Here is a 4,105-nt window from a genome sequence, read left to right as displayed (position 1 = left end):
GGGGAGGTGGCAACTGAACTTTAACTTTTACCTATTTTTTTCTTTCATCGTAATCTCTTACACTGTAGAATCAATCATGTTGGGCTTTTTCAAATTATTATTGTTATTATTGTGTTGCTACCACCTCGTGCGTTGAAAAGATGTCTGATACTTTCATTTGAATTATTTTTCCCCATTGTTTGCTTGCGATCTATTTGGTAATACTGCTTCCTTTTACTGAGTGATCTCTTAAGTGTTCGAGAAGAAAATTTTAGAGGACATTTGCTATCCCGTTCACTTTTCATTTCATACCCCCTACCACCCCACCCCCCCAGCTCCCCCTCCCGCGTGTGTATACAAGGGAAGTCGCTACCAAAAGGGACAGACATGGCAGGATGGCTGTCAGTTCGAGTGTGTCTGCCTGGACGACATGAGCGGCCAGTACAAGTGTACCGACAAGTTAGTACCTCCACTCACTTCTTTTATCATGTCTTGAAACATTTCCTACTTTATTTTTTAGCATAGTGAAATTATCATCATTGTCTTTCTCTCTCTGCACCAGGGAAAAGGAGACGAACCAACACTTTCCACCTTTCTCTATCCTGGGCTAGCTAGCCTCTTGATGTTATTCCATGTCTTCCCACTTTTCTGTACCTCAGTTTCTGTGATTATTCTCCAGTTTCCACGCGGTCTTCCCCTTCATAACATAGTGAAATGGCACTGGTGTATCAACACTATTAGATCTCTATCTTTAAAGTGTTTGTTTTTTTAATTCATCTCGAACTTGTTCGACCCCGTCTTGAGCTATTTTTGGGGGGTCATTATTTTCCACTTTTTTGTCTAAATGTTGAGCCTTTTTGTTTTATTATAAAACTGTTTAGTCTTCATGAAGAGCTTTTATTGTCTGCTGGATATGAATAGCTTTTCCTTCACCTTGAATGTGTTTGCCTTTGTGTGTTTACCTTTTCTGTCTTCATCTTAAACTTTTACGTCTTTATATTGAACTGTTTTGTTTCTGTTTTGACCTTAATAGTCTTTGAGATAAACCTTTTCATCTTCAAGGGTTTGAACTTTTCACACTCAAATTGAACAATTGTGTCTTCATTTGGAACTTTTTGTTTCTTTTTACAGTTTTTCGTTGTCTTTTTTTCGATTTTGCAATCACAAGAAATTCTGTCTTACTTAGCTAGGGCATATAACTTATTTATTCAATTGTTACTTCTTGTTGTGCTTCATTCGTTGCCGAAACGACTGACGTTATGTTAAGAAAGAATGTTATTGGTGTAGCGAGGAAAATGTGCAAAGGAGACCACTGTCAATTATACGTTGCACCGATACCACATATAACACCTTGTGAAGCCGTGGAGATGGAACGTCGTACAATTTCTAAAATCCTAAATACTTCTTTGACCATAACTTTTGAATCTCCATATTTCTGTCTACTATTTTAGAACATTGAACTAATGTGACATGAGGCTTTTTAATTATGCTTTGAATTAACTATGTGGAAATTTTATGCAGTTACTATATTTTGAATTGATGTGACACTAAATGTTATTAATGCACTTCGAACTTTAGATATTTAAAATTTTCCCACTGTCGATCCTTCCAGGTGTCCTCGTTACCCCAACCTCCCGGTGATCTGTCAGCTGGTGTACGACCCTCAGAATCCTTGCTGTAAGAAGGCAGAGTGCCCCACACCAGGACCCGATGGGCTTATTCCAACCCCAGCGGGAACCCCAGTGCCAGGTGAGAAGAATTGTTGTTTAGTGGACAGAAAAAGGGGCCAGAAAGGGAAGGGGTTTTAGGAGTGCGAATTTCATGTGTAATTTTTTAAAAATTATCCCATGTGCTTTTGTTTTTGTGGATCATTTTTCCCCAGCATGAACAGGCCATTATGGTGGTGGTGTGCTTCTCTTTATTTCAAGCTAATATACAGAAGAAAAAAAACTGACGCCTTCGTTTATCCTAAACTAAAAGTCAAATCGTGGCGAAGGGATGGTTTTTCGATAGATGAAAGTCTTGATATTTGTATTCCTCGACACTGGAAGACGCTGCAGTGGGTGGTTGGCGGGTGCTCTGGTGTGGTTTGCTCCTTCTTTCCTTTCGAACATCTATCGTCCTTATCTCCCTTCTTCTTTTTTATGTTTGTTACTCTCTTGTAACACCTTTAATCTTCTGGCGCTAATATGACCGTATGCAGTTGCGAGCGCCGTAAAACCTCTACCAATACTAAAACAAGCAGACGCTGCAGTTTGACTTATTTCATGCTTTGCCAGCGCCACGTTTATGCTGCTCTGACTGCCTTTATTATATTGACGATACTAAATACCAATCATAAGAAAGAGACAAAACAGATCTTTTGGAACACATAACCCGTCGCGAAGAATTGTTTCCCGATCGGAACGTTTGGTTGATAGAAAAAGAGATAGAGGCAGACCAAGAGCAACATATCAATTACATGTTTTTTGTCAACTGGGCATTGTTGGGATACTGCATGCAACATTTCTGAGAATGACCGAATAGAGATCCGCTTGATATAGAGAGACTGAGAGAGATAGAGAAAGAAAAAGAGAAAGGGACCAAAAGAGAAAGAGAGAGATGGGAAGGAAGAAGAGGTGAGAGAAAGCGAGAAAGAGTTTTAAAAAGCGAGAAACAGATGGCGAGAAACACAGACGAAAGAGAAAGAGGGGGGGGGGGTGTGGATTGTATCCGATTGTCCGGCCTATAACTCTTTGATTAACTGTTTCCGTACATAGTGCGTCGGGGGACTTTTTTGGCTCTACAACTTGTTGCTGTTACACATTTGTAAAAATATTATTGTTGCTGTTATTGAGTTGCTAATTCTGTTGACGATGGTTTTGTTAAGGTGTTGCCATTATCGCCACTTCTGCCATTGTCATTAATGTATAAGTCCATGTGGTTTTGAGGCTATTGTTCTTTCAACGATTTGGGCTGCGTTCTCTATGATGATAACAATAGCCTCATATGAAATGGAATACAATTCATGCATGAGGTATATTATTGGTATTGTTGCATTAACATGGCCTTGCATAGGTCATAAAAAGGCAGTCGAGATATTAGTGATAAAAGTTCATGAAAGGTGTACCAGTTTTCCTTTTTCATCTGAAATATAGTAACACATTCTAGACCCTTGAATTGACAGTAAGTATTCTAAGTACCCCTCCTTTAAAAAATGATGTATAAGATTGTAAAATTTTAGAGGACATTTGCTATCCCGTTCACTTTTCATTTCATACAGATGTGTGCGTGTACAACGGTGTGCCATATCGACAAGGCCAGATTTGGAAGGTGGGCTGTGATAAGATCTGTGTTTGCGAAGACGCCAAGGCCAGAACAATCAACTGCGATGACAGGTCAGATATTGCCAGAGTCGTTTCACTTCTTTCATCACCAAGTTCACCTCAAACAATACGCATCATGTCTGTATGTAGATATTTATAGATGTCTGTGTGTGTGTGTGTGCGTGTGCGTGTGTGCGTGTGTGTGTGTGTGTGTGTGTGTGTGTGGTGTGTGCGTGTGGGGAGTGGGGGGGGGGGATTGATAAAACAGAATTATATCCTGAGGGGTATTTTTTTTAAAGATACTATGTATGCAGATTTCAAGTATGCCAATCATATGTTTCGAAGGCTCTTTAATATTATTCATCTCCACTCTATCTTGAACAGGTGTCCGACCTTCCAGGCTGTGCCTGCCGGATGCCAGCTGACCACAGACCCACAAGACAATTGTTGCCAGGTCTTGGACTGCCCAGTGCCTCCCGCCGGTCAGCCCATCACGCCCCTACCCCCGAAATTCGTGACAGGCAAGAACGTCCCAGCTCAGAACCCAACGCCGTTTACTGGCGGTACTTCCGGTGAGTTTTGCGTCAGATCTCCATTTCATATCGACTGCTTAGTGTAAGACTCCAGCATAGGCCATTTCGAAATGTAACGTATGACAGAATCTTTTCCAGAGTAGTTGATACGGTTTATACCAAACTGACTTCTTTGCCTAATCAGATTTGACCCAGAAGTCATTTAAGGCCCGACAAAATATCTCACACCACAACAAGTGGCTACCATGGTTGTTTTGTAAATATTATGGAGAGTATCATAATAAATCT

At 40.5% G+C, this 4,105-nt stretch overlaps 1 protein-coding gene across 1 annotated transcript in view; it reads left to right on the top strand.

Moving 5' to 3' along the window:
- LOC101847325 overlaps positions 1–4,105 on the top strand; it is a gene marked incomplete in the record, with an annotated part of 98,606 nt that overhangs the window by 62,666 nt on the left and 31,835 nt on the right. Inside the window, 4 exon segments of the mRNA XM_035968864.1 lie at positions 315–438; positions 1,592–1,728; positions 3,242–3,356; positions 3,669–3,856. Coding sequence (XP_035824757.1) covers positions 315–438; positions 1,592–1,728; positions 3,242–3,356; positions 3,669–3,856 — 564 coding nt within the window.

Source organism: Aplysia californica, unplaced genomic scaffold (assembly GCF_000002075.1).
Source record: "Aplysia californica isolate F4 #8 unplaced genomic scaffold, AplCal3.0 scaffold00092, whole genome shotgun sequence".
NCBI lineage: Eukaryota > Metazoa > Mollusca > Gastropoda > Aplysiida > Aplysiidae > Aplysia > Aplysia californica.
The sequence above is the reverse complement of the archived record's forward strand: the minus strand, read 5'-3'. Positions and strand labels throughout refer to the sequence as shown.